This window comes from Urocampus carinirostris, chromosome 1, assembly GCF_059441175.1.
Source record: "Urocampus carinirostris isolate Australia breed hairy pipefish chromosome 1, RoL_Ucar_1.0, whole genome shotgun sequence".
In the NCBI taxonomy this organism is placed as follows: domain Eukaryota; kingdom Metazoa; phylum Chordata; class Actinopteri; order Syngnathiformes; family Syngnathidae; genus Urocampus; species Urocampus carinirostris.
This window is the reverse complement of record NC_142349.1, coordinates 32163267-32178542: the sequence shown is the minus strand read 5'-3', so window position 1 is coordinate 32178542 and position 15276 is coordinate 32163267. Positions and strand designations below refer to the sequence as shown.

The window sequence follows — 15276 nt, the reverse complement described above, 5'->3', positions numbered from 1 at the left end:
ACTGTACATGATTCAAATTGAATCTTTTCTTCCGGCGCCGTCACGAATGGCAGCCACTCCAGCAGCTCCCGTGTTATTTTCGATTGTTCTCGATTGTTCTCAGCTCAGGGATGCTGCTGGAAATGTGAATTTCCCTTCGGGGATGAACAAAGTATCTATCTATCTATCTATCTATCTATCTAAAGGCTAGATTTTTTTGGGAGTGAGCGGCAGATTGTTGTTAAATGGACAGACTCTCCCAATTCAGCTGTACATCTCTATGGTGAGCATTGCTGCTTGGGTGAATCTCTGATCAGAATTTTCCTTGTTTGAGGTGAAGGTTTAGAGGGACTGAAGATATATTTTCGCAGAGTAGCAACAATTAACTGGATATTTTTGCACAAGTGAAACCGATGTTTAGGACAGCATACATTTAAGACTACAAACCATCCCATTTAAATACGCCCTATGCAAGACATCAAAGTGTGACCACCTTTCAACCTCCCTCATGAGCCTAACATCAGAAAAAAAAATCCCAAACAGCTTTGAAATACATAATTGCAGAAAATCGAAGAAATCAAAACGTAACATTTATTTTATAGTCAAAGAAATAGCATTGGCGTTGTAAAAACTGTGATTATTATTTGTCTTCAGAATAATCACAGCGGCATCGTAAAAACAAATATGGGGATGACACACAGAAGTCATTTTAAAAATCATTATTAATGAATGTACATGACAGTCAAAAGTGTGTGTGTTAACATCAGAGCGGACACCAAACACATCCAACAATTTAAATGGTGCCTTTTCTTGCTTGGCTTCAGCACTTCCAAAAATCCCAATACTGTAGTTAAAAGCACCCGAACCACCACAAGTTGACCAGAAAAAAAACAATAAGCATTCTGTTTATAAATGCACTGCACATACACAAACACGCATTTATATATAGAGTCTCTGCTGTGTAAAATATTTCAGTCCTGAGGATTCAAAAGGCAACGTAGTTGTCAGCTCAGCATGGGCCACCTGTTCCTGTCTCTCGTTTGCACGGGCTGTTGAGAGGAACTCACACTGCAGTACTTTTGCTCCCAATATGTGGTCGTGCAAACTCCACAAAGTCATCAATGAGTACAGGCCATGCTCCTGATGGAACAAAAAACATTCCTGTGGTGAGGCCTGGATGGATCTGAGCAAAATCAAATTAAATCAGGCAAAATGTGTCCTCTCTTTAAAAAAGAATTGCAGCAAAATGAGTTACTCCATAGTAACCTCTGTCACGTTGTTGCAATGTTCTCATCTCATTAGCTGCACCGCTTATCCTCATTCGGGGCGCGGGGGTGGTGGAGCCCATCCCAGCAATCATCGGGCAGTGGGCAAGGGACACCCTGAACTGGTTGCCAGCCAATCGCAGGGCACACAGGGACAGACAACTCGCTCATTCACACCTAGGGACAATTTGGACCGGCCAATCCACCTAAAATGCATGTCTTTGGAAAGTGGGAGGAAACCGGAGTGCCCGAAGGAAACCCACGCAAGCACGGGGAGAACATACAAACTCCGCACAGGAAGTCCGATAGCTGGATTTGAAACCACACAGGAGGTTCACAAAACCTTAGAACTGTGCTGCACACGTGCTAACCATTGCGCCGCCGTGCTGCCCTGTTGCAATGTTATTTACTATTATTTATGCAGTATTTTTTAAATATTAAGTTTTGAATTCTGGTTCACAACTGCAGTGTGTATGGTGGATCGTACTGACCCAAAAATGTACACAAAGTCTTTATGTGTTACAGGCAGGCCAAAGTGCCCACATCAAAAAAGCAGCACTATGTCCAATACATTAAAAAATAATGTGTTATTATTGTTTGCTTTTCTTGTTTTTTACAATGCTTCAAGTAAACTGCAAAAAAATGGAATTTGCGTATAGCATTTAATTTTCTTTCAAAGGAAAAGTGATCTGAGAGCTTTGAGTTCCAAATGTGGTCACAGGTGGCTTTCGACTATCAGCACGATGCAAAATTAAATCGTAAAAGACATTAATTTTCAAACCTAATGCATGCAAAGAGCGGACACATTTTCACTACACTTTGCAAAAGCAGTACGAACCTTCCTCGTCATAATTGGACATATCATCTGTAATCATAGTGCTAAAGTCTAGCAGCAGGTTCCAGGTGTCCTTAGGTATTGATCTTTTGTGGTGCTCCTGCAATATAAAATACGGAGTCAAGTTCAGGCCATTGGTGAGAAGAGCCCTCATTTTTCATGCTTTCAAGATTGAGTCTGTTAATAACTCCAAATATTTCAGTTTCATAAACAACTTACAAAATGTGTTTTGTGATTGCTGCTATAACAGGACGCTGGTTCTTCTTTAACGGTTTACAGGTGATTGCATTTCTGTCAACCTCAGCCAACTGTCCCCTTCATTAATGATTGCAATTCCCATTATTAGGTGATAATAAACTTTACAAACATAACGCAGCACCTATTTACTAACAGCAAGAGAGACCATGTAGTTTTTAATAAAAAATGTGTTTTTTCCTGTACAAAATTGTGATATGACGTACAACAATTTGGAACGATCAAAACAGTTGTGAAATATGGGGAAAACGTATAAGTTGCGGGTATGCTACTGTAACGCGTAAGTTAAAAGTGATAAAAATGCAGGCTATTTTTAGACAACTGGCCCATTTTGATCATCTAACTGCAAAAAGCCAGCTCCGTATCAACTCCAATTTTTGTTGTTGCTTTAACCGATATATTACCAAAAGTAATGTATCATTATGCATGAAATCAATGAATACAAATTTATTATAGTACTATAATATACTAGCTCTTATTTTTTTACCCTACAGCGAACTTTTAACACATTTAAAAGTTTTATATTAAAAAACTTTAAAATCAAGCAACACAGAATCCCTGAAACACAAACTACACAACAAAATATTAAAAATAATAACGCTTCATTATTTTATTTCCTTCTGTCTTGCCCTGTTCCTGTGTGTTCATGAATTCAACGTTCTCCTCGTTACCATCTAAGTCAGTGTTTTTCAACCAGTGTGCCGGGGCACACTAGTGTGCCGTGAGACCTTGTCGAGTGTGCCGCTGGAATTTGCCCAATTTTATCTTTCCAAAAACTCAGTATTTTTGCTAGGAACTGTAATAGTCATCCATATCAGTAGGTGTCAGTAGATTTTTATATACTTTTTAATTACTAATAATCTGAGGTAGCACAGTACATTTAATAACTTAATTTGTTTAACAAAGCGGTTTACAAAAGGCATTGTAAAAAAATTAAAAAAAATAAAGCACATCATTCTTTTTCACTTTAAAGTATTATTTTATTCGTTTTTGTCACAGTTGCCATGGTGCCCAATTGGCCTTGCCCGTGTAGCGCCAGCTGCAGCTCATTAACAGATTGGCTTTCCGTCTTTTTAAGCTCAGTGCGCTCTCTTTCTTTGTCAGTCTGTCAACAAACCTCTGCGCCGCAAGACGTGGGTTCTGACTCGGTCCTGTTTTCCTGTTGGTATTTCCAGTCCGGTATTGTTCCCGTTTATTTTTGTCCCGTTTAATATCGGTTTCCAGTTTCATTACCGTCTATTTTTGTCCCGTTTATTATTCTCTCCAGTTTTTGTTCCTGTCTTGTTCGTCCTGTTTATTTTCAGTATCCCGTTTCATTATCTATCCTGTCTGTCTGTCCCGTCCTGTCTGGTATCGACACCATCTGTCCGATATCAACTCGGGCAATTGGAATCGATCTTGTCGGTCTTTTGCTCCTCATCTTTCCCCGCCAGACCGCTGTCTAACGTGCATGACTCCCCATTTCATTTTCAAACATTTTCGATGGATGGTGTCCCTCGGAACTTTTTCATAAATAAAAGCGTACCCTGGTTCAAAAAGGGTTGAAAAACACTGATCTAAGTATTACTTTCATTTTTTTCTTGTACAACTGAATTCTTGATTACTTGTATATTTTTTAATTTTACTTATATTGTTTATTTCGAATTTGATTTCACCCTCCTGTTTTTTCTCTTGTATATTAGAAGTATTTTTGTTATCAGCAAAGAAGAAAATCTGATTTTGAACACATGCAGACAGACAATATGACAATACAATTAGTGAATGATAGTATGACTTTTTGAATTTGCACTCCATCTCTGAAGAAACTTTAGAGAACTTACAACTAAAAATGTTTTCCATAGGTCAAGGAACTTGAATCTTCCATCCAGTACTAAATTCCAATATGCAATAGCCATTTCTAAATCTAAAAGAAAAGAAAAAGAGAAACATTTTGGGAAAATGTCATGATTTGAACAAGTGTCATGCTTCATTACCTAAACCTTTCTGTCCAGGATTCTTTGCAAAATTAAATGTAAACTGATAAAAGTCTTTAAATCTTCCTTGGTCTTTCAACTCTTGTTCCATCTTGGGTAATTGAGCTTTTAGCTTGTCTATACTGTCACACCTGAAGAAACACAATGGGGTTGATGCATATCATTTCACATACTAAACATACTCGTTGTACAATGTCATAAGAAGGCAGGAAGCCCTAGAGTCCAACTAAGGCTTACAATTTGTAGAAAGTTGAGAACTTAATCATTGTGTCCACTTTTCACGACACTGCTCTCTGGTGACCTCCCTTTGCAATTGCAGTTATTACCCAGCGTATATGTGCTTTTACTTTCGAGCTAAAGTTTAAAATAATAGCACAAAAATATGCAGCTTATTGAGGAGTTTATCACCGTTGTATTTTCTTTTCTTTGAAAGATGAAAAACATTGGATATGCGGTTGCTGGGTGCACACACCTTTTTCATGGCCAAATTCAAGCACTTTTTAAAGACTTTCAAAGCAAATTTTTCAAATTCTCTATAGAAAAAAGAAATCTAGTGTGAATCATGTATTTTCCACAACCATATCTGTGATTCACATGTGCGGATTTCAGTCATGCGTGTGCATTTATCCAGACATGGTTTTTAGACCTTAAGTAGATTGAAAATATATTTTTGGTGTTGTGTCAAAATGACGGTAATATGTTGCTTGCATTTTCAGTTGCTGGAAGTTCTTCCCCATACAATTTAATACTGGGAAACACTGACTTAATTTTTTGAAAGGCCCATAATTGATACATGATCCCTGCAATAACACTTCATAGTGCCCTGTTGAAGTGTAACATGCACCCATCCTCTTGGGTGCAAGCTGTAGAACCAATGCTGCTTCATGGGACATTGCCACAAAAACTAATACTAGCTGCCGTTAATCACGAGGAAGAAATACAATGGCAAAGCAAGGTCACCAGAAAGCAGTATCGGCGTCATTTTTAAGCAACTTGTTGTGAAACATGACAACAATTTGAAGCGTTTACAGGCACTTCACCCAAAATTCAATCACTTGTCAACCTTTGAAATCAAAACATTAAAAATTTTTTCAAGTATTTAAAGCACAAGTATGAACCCTGGGTTTAAAAGATGGATAGGTCAAGATTCTAAGTTACATGCAACATCATGGAAGGAAAACAAAACCACAAAAGATATCTGCAATAATTTCTTACCCTTGTTCGGTCATGCCATCCAAGAACTCTTTTTTGGAAAACTCGCACTGTGTTGCAGCCTTAAACTTCCAAGCAATAAGGAGAACACTTATACTGGCAGGGTCTAAGCCGAGGTCGTCACAGAACTGTTGGATTCCGTCTATGCCAATTTTGCTGTCATCGTGAGGATCTGAGTCAAAACATGGGAATGTTAACAGCCATAAATTGGCCCAATGAGTTTTGGGAGATTATTCCCCAAAACTTCACAATGAGAGATTAATGCTGGGACTGATTTAGTGTAAAACTCTGTAATAATCTTTTTTTATACTGTATTTTGCTAGTTTTTTGTATTATTGCCTGTCTGTTTTCTTCTGGTTTTATTTCTGTTTTATATTCTGTTTACAGCAACCTGAAAGGTGATTTGAAATCTATTATTATTATTATCTTACAGGATGTGATATATAATCTTGAGTTTTACCTCTATATCTGTTGTACAGTTGGTCAAGCTTCTTCTTGTCTAAAGCTCCTCTTAGACTGGAAATATACAGTTCGGGATTCTGAAAAAACTTGTCTGTGGCCACCTCTAATTTCCAGTCATGTTGTGACAGACAGACGAGTGCCGTCTTCTCATTGGATTGCGTGAAAATCATGAACTGGCGAATTTTATCCTTCTGTGAGGACTTCAGTTTGTTCTGAAAGAAAGAAAAAGGGGGTGAACAAAATCTTGACTAAAGCACAGGTTTATATGAAATATGAAAATATATGTGACATGATCTCAAACACACGTATCAAACTCATGGTCCGCGGACCAAATATGGCCGGCCACATCATTTTATGTGGCTCGCGAGACAATGGTGAGAAGCACAAGAGAAAAACAATGACTTATTGTTTTAAATATGTCCACTGAATGTTGCCAAATCCAGGTGCCAATCCCAAAGAACCCACATTAGCTTCTTTAGCTATCATTATTTACCGGCGAACATTGAGAAAAAAACATCCCGATGATATTTTTCTTAAAACTAAAAGTCAAGGACCAATGTTTAAACTAATACAAACTGAAAAGGAAAGCACCTGGGTGTTTTTGATTAAAGCAGCTTAAGCTCAGTCTAAAATAAATATGAGATCCACCAGTGTCTGAAACTCGTGACAAAAAGTTACCGGACACCGTGGCAGACAACTCTGAAAAGTTGCCTGCCCCATTTTTCACCACTTGAAACACAATAAGATGACTAATCACACAAAAAAAAAAAACATTATTGCAAAGTATTAAGGATTGATAATCAGAATATACAAAAGACCAACACTTTAAAATTAAGTTTATTATAAATCTACTTATAACATTCATTGCATGTATATGAAATTGCTGTTTTCCATCTGCCATCAGTATGTACCTGTATTTACTCATCTTCATTCATGCAATGTTTACGTTGCGTCGTCTGTTACAAGCCACGTGAAATCCTCTTTCCACGATGCTTTTAATGTAAGTTTACGTTTTGTAGCGTCATAAATTTTGTTTTGAATCTTTCTTCTGGGGCTGAGGTTTTGGCTTGATTCCTCAACACTTATCCATTTTTCTTGTGTTCTCTGTGCGTCTACTTTGGAAAATGATGTGCAAATGGACGACCTTATAATGCTCGGGAAAGTCCAGAAGCACGAACTTATTCGATGTCTTCTGATTGGCTGCAGAGTATGCAAATTGCCAAACTAACCGAAATTCCGAAATTTCCAAACCGAACGAAGATTTCGAAATCGGAATAAGGCAAACGTTTGATTCGAAAAAAAAAAAAAAAAAAAAATAGAAAATAAAAACGATTTTTTTTTTTTTTTTTTTTGTCTTGAAAAAGTTATCGGCCACACGGGCAGAGACGTTGTGTAAGTTGTACGCCCGATGTAAAAGATGCATGCCCCGGGCATCCGGGCAGATGTTATTTCAGACACTTGGATCTACCATGAAGATCCCATATTCAGGTAAACATTTTCATAAAAACCTTCAATTAAAATGAAGAAAAAAAGAAAGATTTTCAAAACATTAACTCAATCATTTAAATGAGTGACTGCATGCAATTTTGTCATTTTCCAGTCTGTAAGAGCCTGAGGTGCATAAAATGTAGCGGAAGCAAATTCAATTGTTGTTGTTTTTAACAAAAGTACTAGTGATAAAACACAGCAAGCTATTACAACTTGTTGTACAATAAATTTTAAATCAAATCTTACCTACCTGAATAACAATTTAATTGTGAGCCTTCAAAAAGACCCCCAGCCCTCCAGATAAGGCACACATTTTATACCATTCATTTACAAGTCTGGCCCCCATGAGATTGTGCTTTTTTTGTACAGTGTGGACCCAAGCTAAAAGGAGTTTGACATCCCTAATCCAAAATTGTGTGATTTAAATCATCGGATTAACTGACATGAGATTTTATGGTACTGATGTGAGCATGAGTCCAACAATTTGACTCGTTATGATGGGAGTTCATTTAACCATTTACAAAACAGTTAAACTGTTTACCTCTTAGCTGAACCTTAATGTAGCGAGTTACATTTATCAGGCAGTCAGATAATATTTCACAAGAGTGAACAAGAGATTATGCACAGGCTACCATTTGCTGGGGACGTAAACGTATCATAAACACGACAGGGCACACTTCCGCGGCACCTTGGCTAGCTAAACGGACGAGTTGGACTCATTACCGACAGCTAATTAGCACATGCTAACTCGCCTAGTTTCTCACCAGCTTGACCTGGTTGGGCTGCTATAGAAATTTACGTTTTTTTCTAGAATATTCAGGAAATGTTATCTGTAACAGTGACATTTAAAGCCGCACACCGAAGTAAACAGTAACATTTCTTGCCATATTTGCCTTTCCTTGGCTCCTTTTCCTCCCATCGAGCTGACTAAAGCGTGTATAGTTGTTGCGGAAATCAAAAAGGCCTTTTGTTGTTAATTTCAAATTAAATGTTACATGTATTCGATGCCCCGGAATAAATGTTTACGCAAAAATATATTTTTATATTTTTAATGATAATAAGTGTTATCTTGAATTTTGTCAAAAAGTGGGGAGTAAGGTTTGGTTAGGCTTACGAGAACCATTGTAGGTATTATTGTGAAGCCGTAATGCCGGAAACGCATGTGTTATCATTGTGGCTAGTTGTTCCTTTATACATTGCATTCAATGTTTGTTCCTCGTATTTGTGAATGTTTAAAAAAGTTCTGGAGCGATTTCGGCTTAAGTGGAAGTCATACCGACACCGATTTTTACCGTGGATTGTCCTCAACCTTTCCAAAAATGAGAAAACACTGCGACACGTTAAAGGGCGCAGCGAGGACAAGCAGGTCCCCGACGAGGTTGTATCACGGAACCTCCTGCGACTCTTTGGAGTTCTTTGCAGGACCACTTGTGTGGAGACCGGGAATCACCATAGCCAGGCAGTGACTGCCAACCAACAACGACTACAGGATGCCATTTTCCAATCATTTGGATTCAGTATTGACCGGAAGCCGAGCACACTTCTTCATGCAGGAACTGGAGTATTTGTCACCAGAGGTTTGGTCCCCAAAGGAGCAACAGTTGCAATGTATCCTGGAACCGTCTACCAGGTTTATGAACCTATTCTTCTCCAATCCATCAGAAACCCATTTGTCTTCAGATGCATAGACGGTGTGTTGATTGATGGAAATGACAAAGGAATCTCCAAGATGGTTTACAAGTCCTGCAGTGGCAGGGACCGAATTGGCCGTTTTGTGACGAGCGATGCAACCTGGATGACGGTCGCTCCACAAAATCCACTGGCAGTTGGTCAGTATGTAAACAACTGTTCCAATGACAAGCCGGCAAATGTGTGTTACCAGGAGTATGACGTCCCAGACACGCTTCCCATTGGGTTTCGACGATTCCTTCCCAATGTCAACTACAACCCACACTCGCAGAGACCTCTTCGCTGTGTGGTCCTCATATCACTGAGAGACATTACAGTAGGCGAGGAGCTCTTTTCCAATTACTACACTATTGTGCACTAGAGGTTTCATATGGAGTTATGGGCCTAGGATCAGTCATAGCATGAGAAACATTCAATAAAATGCTCTGCATCCATGTCTATTTTATTATTCAGATAATCTCACACTTTGGAATGTTTGTTACCACATTTTGGACTAGGGGTCTCCAATGAAGTGCCTTCGGGCACGAGGTAAGAATACTTGAGTAGCTCACGGACAGGTTTTGAAAATAGATCATCAGTCAATTTGATTTTCTAGTAAAATTGATTTCTAACTGACATGATGTTTTAGTAGTTGACCTAACTTCTATTAATTAAAACCTTGTAAAGTTTACAAGGTTTTACAATGTAAACACATAATAATACCATAGTGATTGTTGTTATTTTAGACATTTACAGGATGATTAAAATAAATGTAATATCCTTTAAATATAAATAATTAATTACACTTTGAGAAATGTATGTATTTCCCTGTACTAACTCACGAACAGATAATTTGTATCTAAAAAGTACATATATAATATATATATATATATATATATATATATATATAATGCCCTGCGACTGTCTGGCAACCTTTTCAGGGTGTCCCTGCCCACTGCCCGATGATTGCTGGGATGGGCTCCAGCACCCCCGCGACCTTACTGATGATAAGCGGTGCAGATAATGGATGTGTGTATATATATATATATATATATATGTATATATATATATATATATATATACAGTAATCTGCTGGAGACTGTTATCCAAGATATGCTTCATTGTGTTTAGCAGGTGATGGAATACTGACTTCACCACCAAAACATCTCCAAGACACATATTTAACGCATATAAAAGATATATATATACATATATATATATATTTGTCAACCTTCCTGTGTGGAGTTGGCATGTTCTCCCCGTGTTTGCGTGGGTTTCCTCCGGGTACTTCAGTTTCCTCCCACATTCCAAAAACATGCATGTCAGGTTAATTGGCCAGTCAAAATGGTTCCTAGGTGTGAATAAACGAGTGAGTTGTCCGTCTATGTGTGCCCTGCGACTGTCTGGCAACCAGTTCAGTGTGTCCCCTGCCCACTGCCCGAAGATAGCTGGGATGTGCTCCAGCACCCCCGTGACCCTACTGAGGAGAAGCGGTGCAAATAACGGATGGATATATTTGTCAATTAAACAAAGGCTTTAAAAAATAAAACCACACTATATACATAAAACTGACAAATATTTATCAAAGATGCTTAAATAATAAATACAAATACACTACATATGTAAAAATGGTAAATATGTATCGAAAATTGTGAAGGGAACAATAATATAAAATAATAAAATGTACTTACATCTTTATAGAGTAAATCACACAATTACACAATCACAAACATTTGAAAACACTCAAGAAAATGTAGTTGTATAATGGAAAGAAAACACGAACTAAAACCCCGAGCTTTCTGTCTTCCCTTGATGCAAAATCGTCGATAATATCGTCCTAAGAAATCTGCTCCCCTATTTGGTGATACATTCTGATGACAGTAAGGCCAGTCACCACATAAACGATTTTGTATCACATATTCGATCTATTTCTCACTGTTCAGAAAATGCGCAGCAGTCGGTCTGTCTATTCAAAGTTATGAAAGATTTGCGTTATTTGGAAGACAGAAGCCGCGGACTAATTAATTTATGTGTAGTAATACAGCGAATCCTCCTGCTACAAGGCCGTCCATTTGGAGGAAGCCAGTCAGAGCGGAACTTCTCCCCGCGTGCCCATCCCCTTCGCCTTTCTTCTTTCGCACAGAGACAGTCTCTGCACACTTTCGCAGCAAGCAGGGCTGTCAAAGTTGCAACGAAGGGGGCGCCCGTTTGACAAAAAGCATGTCATGTGTTGTTTGACAAGACAAAACGGCTTTGCGGTGCACATTTATTATCAATGTTATTTTTAAGCTCTCGTGCCGCATCGTGCGTCACGGTAAAAATGCCGCTTTGGGCGGCTGCCCGACTCGTCCGCTCCTGAAACGCTACTGGCTGTCAGCTGCAAAAAGGTAGGTAACCCCTGTTTTGACCCCATAAAAAGTACTCCAATTTTTCATTAGTCATTAATTCGTAAACCAATACCATTTGTATTCCACTGCAAAGAAAACTACATTAAAGAAATCAATTAAAATCACATCCTGTTTTTTTCTTCATATTGCTGATACTTGTCAGCAAACTGCAATTCCTTTAATGTCAGGTTCTTGAATGTCAAATGGCATTTGATGGCAGCTGATTTCCGTGCCACGTCCCCTTATGAGTACAAATACCTTGAAAAGGCAGTTATCAGCACCAAAAAAGTATCGGTACTCACCCATCTCTACATAAAACTATCTTTAAATGGAATGTTACCCTTAAATCCAGAAATAGTTGTAGAGCTACATTGTGTACCAAACTGCACTTTAATGTACTGTCCTTGTATGTCTAAATTGTATGCCAGCAAGAATGTTTAGCAGGCTATAATTAGTGCTGAATTGTGATACTAGTCATTGAACTATACTCCATATTACATTCATTGTATACTGTAAAGCAAAACAACTGAATAACATGTGAAATCAGACTAGTTTCTGCTAAAACACACTTATGAATAAATCAATTGCAGAGCAATTATGCTTAAAAATCTGCATCCAAACAAATGCATTTGATCCAGAAGCAACATAAAATAACACAGAATTGCTTTTAATATGGAACAGACTGCAAGACAGAGAATTTACCAAGAAAAAAAGACTGCCAAATGCCAACTGGCGCCATCCAAAATAAACATTTTTAGAACATATTTTGAAATTTCATTATTTTCTATAAAATCTTGCATTGTGTGATAATTCTTATATTAAATAAATCGGGTAACTTGTTAATGATAACATTTTGTGTTTTGATTATTTTTAAGACTATTACCCCTAAACGATTCCCATCTAAGTTTGTTGTTAGTTTCACTGATTATTCAACAGTTGTTCCCACCGACCTGTTGTCCTTGTCAACCTTATTGATGGGTGGGTGCATCCCTTATCCATGTGGGTCGTAGGCAGGGTTGGGTAGGGTTACTTTAACTTGATTATTTTCAATTACTTTTGGATTATTCCAATACCAAATATGCTAATAAAAGACAAAAGAAACTAAATATGAATAAAATTATGACTCACAACACGTGGTAAGCTTTCTCTCCTGGCTTTGATCTCTTTGATCTCCGGCAAAACTAACATGAAATGCGACAGAAACAAAATGAAAATAAATCCAAACAGCTTGTTAACATCTTTTTTGCCGTTCCATGTATTCCGTTACTCCCCAAGCCTGCACAACATTTTGTAATTTTATTCATATTTAGTTTATTTTGTCTTTTATTAGCATATTTGGTATTGGAGTAATTCAAAAGTAATTGAAAGTAATCAAGTTAAACTAACCCTACCCAACCCTGGTCGTAAGGGCACCATTTCCTGCGGTGTGTCTTGGGCAGGTACAGCCTGGTGGTGCCCATCCCTCCCCAGGCCACCAAATGTTTCTACCCGTTCATGAACGTTTTTGACAAGCTGCCCCAGCCTTGCCATGCTGCACTGCCAGGCAGCTGTATACTTTCTATTTTAAAGCATTGCATTTGATGATATAGTTGCACCTGAAGACATGGCCTCCACGTTAACGTCTTAATTCCAGAGTTATACTCTTAATCGTGAGTCAAAGTCATGTGTGAGCCGTGAATTTATTTGTTTGAATACATAAATAATTTGAATATTGATACAAAAATATATGAGATGCAAAGTACTTTACGGAAAAGAGCCATTTATGTAGCAAAAGCAAATGATGTATGTCACAAAAGCAAAGGATGTAAATTCATCGCCACAAAGTTTGTTATTCAACTAAAATATGAAAACCGGATGTGATATAATGGGCATTGTGCAATGTGATAGTCAATCATACTCATCTGAAATAATGAAATAATGAAAATAATAAACAAGATAGCTTTTCCAGTAACATAGTGGTGAAGGGATCCGTGAACCATGAAAGCAGAATGGTCTATTCAATCGTCAAGAATAAATTCTAAATGGACAGTAAGAATACCGGACCAATGCAATCGATTCAACAGTCCAAGCAAAAAATGACCTGGATGAGTAAGATTATGCATCAACAAGCATTACTGCTGTATCAGCATGTCCACGTATGAATGGTGTAAAATTCTTATGTGGGACTGATAGACCTTTTTCCTCATTCGAAAACATAACACGTGTCACCCATCATCAGTCAAAGAAGAAGAATAAATAGTCCGAAGCATTGGTTGTCTCCAATATCATGCCAGTATCCTCAGGTCGTAAATCTAGGTTCTTCCTAGGTTTACTTTAGAAGAAAACTTGAAAAAGAAATGTCTCCAAATTAAACAACAAACCTTAACTAGGTGTTAATTCCCAGTTAAAGTACTAAAAATATGTTTTTGTTTTTCATGAGTCGCAGACTAAAAGTTATAATTCTGCTGTAGACTGCTCAAAACGCCAGGGACAAAATTAAATTTAATCCGTTAACATACCTGTCAAACTGTACGTTTTTGCAGTACAAAGTACGTTTATTATGCATTTTAAGACGTGTACGACGTACGAGAAAATCTGTACGGAAAAACGCAAATTTGTCAATTATGGGTACCATCTGGTATACACAGACTATCAAGAAACGGCAAATCAATCAAGTCAAACGAGTACGCCGCGGTAGCCTCTATCTCTGTATCGTTTTTTTCGTTGCAAACGAAGCGAGCAGTTTGATGCTACTGTGCACATGCGTCTGCCGCCTGGGGATTTCATTGCATCTATGTGGTAGTTGTGTAGTGAAAGGAAGTCCGTCTTTTTTTAGAGAACCGTCTTTTTCGGCTCAACTCATTTAAGAGAGCCGGCACTCAAACAGCTCACTTGCTTTGATGCATTATATTACGAATTATTATATTGTATAAAGAAGTTAAGAAAAAAAGGAAGTATAAAAGGAGAAAATGAAACAAGAAAGGTTTGTGGTTATCCCTTTAATCAGTATTTTACCAACAATAATTTAATACACGGGCACCACGGCGGCGCAGTGGTTAGCGGCACAGTTCTAAGGTCTTGGGAACCTCCTGTGTGGGTTCAAATCCAGCTACCGGACTTCCTGTGCGGAGTTTGTATGTTCTCCCAGTGCTTGCGTGGGTTTCCTCCAGGCACTCCGGTTTCCTCCCACATTCCAAAGACATGCATTTCAGGTGGATTGACCCTACTGAAGATAAGCGGTGCAGCTAATGAGATGAGATGAAAATTTAATGCACAAAATGAATTCATAATTTGAATGAAAAAATGTATTATTCTACTTAATTATATTTGCATGTGTTTTTCCTTCTACAGTGAACGTCCAAGCTACAGTACTTAATTTTTGAACTTTTTTTTTATAATAAACCTCATTTATGTCGAGCAACTCATTATCTCACAACAAAATGTTAATTAACACTATATATGATATAACGAAACGCATGTACAATATAACATGTTAAACTACATAAGTAAACTCGTTTAAAAAAAAAATATGGTGTAAATTTATTTTGTATTTTGTTAGGGAAAATACGACAGTTTGTAAGGGCATGGAGCCCTGGAGGTTGACAGGTATGCATTAACGTTTAATAGTCACCTATATCTCCCCCTTATATTAAAACATGAAACGAAAACAACGACTACTACTAAATAGATGCGGTTTCAATAAAACCACTCCTTTGGCTCAATGACAACCATATTACGCAACTTTACAGCCAAAACTTTGTCTTTTCCCGGGC

At 37.8% G+C, this 15276-nt stretch overlaps 2 protein-coding genes across 2 annotated transcripts; one reads left to right on the top strand and one right to left on the bottom strand.

Moving 5' to 3' along the window:
- Window positions 1-547: 547 nt before the first annotated feature.
- dcun1d1 (DCN1, defective in cullin neddylation 1, domain containing 1 (S. cerevisiae)) lies at window positions 548-8424 on the bottom strand. The gene is made up of 7 exons (XM_088335110.1): window positions 8354-8424; window positions 5980-6193; window positions 5523-5691; window positions 4308-4438; window positions 4155-4237; window positions 2083-2179; window positions 548-1119 (listed from the first exon to the last, which is right to left on the bottom strand). The coding sequence occupies exons 1-7, from the start codon at window positions 8354-8356 to the stop codon at window positions 1043-1045; spliced, it is 774 nt and encodes a 257-aa protein (XP_088191236.1). The 5' UTR covers window positions 8357-8424; the 3' UTR covers window positions 548-1042.
- setd9 (SET domain containing 9) lies at window positions 8165-9592 on the top strand. Its single transcript, XM_088335099.1, has one exon. The coding sequence runs from the start codon at window positions 8698-8700 to the stop codon at window positions 9517-9519; it is 822 nt and encodes a 273-aa protein (XP_088191225.1). The 5' UTR covers window positions 8165-8697; the 3' UTR covers window positions 9520-9592.
- The last annotated feature ends 5684 nt before the right edge of the window (window positions 9593-15276 follow it).